Source organism: Neopelma chrysocephalum, unplaced genomic scaffold, assembly GCF_003984885.1.
Source record: "Neopelma chrysocephalum unplaced genomic scaffold, ASM398488v2 Primary Assembly neopelma1_192, whole genome shotgun sequence".
Lineage (NCBI taxonomy): Eukaryota > Metazoa > Chordata > Aves > Passeriformes > Pipridae > Neopelma > Neopelma chrysocephalum.
Window position 1 is genome coordinate 13,090 of NW_020897854.1, and position 1,308 is coordinate 14,397.

General features: G+C 43.0%; 1 protein-coding gene across 1 annotated transcript in view; it reads left to right on the forward strand.

The window, feature by feature from the left end:
* Nucleotides 1-1,308, forward strand: part of KPNB1 (karyopherin subunit beta 1) — a 23,240-nt gene that overhangs the window by 13,083 nt on the left and 8,849 nt on the right. Inside the window, exon 9 of the mRNA XM_027702696.1 lies at nt 938-1,068. Coding sequence (XP_027558497.1) covers nt 938-1,068 — 131 coding nt within the window. The remainder of the gene's footprint in view (nt 1-937; nt 1,069-1,308) is intronic.

The window sequence follows — 1,308 nt, forward strand, 5'->3', positions numbered from 1 at the left end:
CATTTCTTTCTTTCCCCCCATTTCTTTCTTTCCCCCCATTTCTTTCTCCCCCATTTATTTCTTTCTCCCCCATTTCTTTCTACCCCCCATTTTTCTTCCCATTTTTCTCCCCCCCAGTTATTTCTTCCCCTCCATTTCTTTTCATATTTCTCTATATTTTCCTATATTATTTTTCCCATATTATTTTTCCCATATTTTTACACACACTTAAAAGGTTTTCAAACTGATTCATGGCTTGCTCAGCCAACCCCACACTGTGGTTGACACTCAGATGATCTCAAGTCTTTTGTGGCTGTGGGGAAAAAATTAAGGAACAAATGGATTTTTAAGGAGAAAAATTATAATATTCCCTGAGTTTAAAAGTTGCTTTCAGTGGAAACTCCCTGGTGAGGTGCAATGGCTGTTTGGAAAAGGGATTTAGGGGGTTTTTTTTGGGAGGCAGCTTAAGGGAAAGGTGCAAAACCTCATTCCCCATCACCTACAGCTGGATTTGTGGTGATTCCAGAGCTAATTGGGGAGCAGGATCCACTCCCAGAGGCATCTCTGCTGCTCCACATCCCTGCTGGAGTAGAACTGGGTGGAGAGGAGGATTTGCATGTCAAAACAAGGTTCAGAAATGACAGGAGCTGTTCTTTCACTCTCCCAGAGGTTTAAAGGCTTCCCCTGCTCCTGGCAAAGGTCCACGGAGCTGTGGCTTTTTCTGTCTGCTCAGGGGGATGATTATGATGTGTTTTTGGAAATGAAAATGAAAATCAGGAAGCTTTTCAAACTCCTCTAACCCACCTGGCTCAGCACAGTTGTTAATCCTGGGGGGTTTTTTTGGGGGTTGTATTTTCATTTTTCGGTCCTTACAATGAGCACTGATGGAATGTGTGTTCCTGGAGCAGCCAGGGTGAGCTCAGGGGACATAAAACCCGTGGTTTTTGGTGTGTTCCAGGCCTTCTCCAGCCTTGCTGAAGCTGCCTATGAAGCTGCAGATGTGGCTGATGATCAGGAAGAACCAGCAACCTACTGCTTGTCCTCCTCCTTCGAGCTCATCGTGCAGAAACTTCTGGAGACTGCAGACAGGTACCAACCTCTGCTGGTTTCACTTCAAATATCTCCTTTTTTTTATTTTGAAGCTCTTATTTTACCTTGAGTCTCTCCTGTTTTCCTTTGAATCTCCTGTTTTTCAATCTCTCCTGTTTTTACTTTGAATCTCTTCTGTTTTTACTTTGAATCTCTCCTGGTTTTTACTTTTGAATCTCTCCTGGTTTTTGCTTTTGAATCTCTCCTGGTTTTTACCTTTGAATCTCTCCTGGTTTTTAC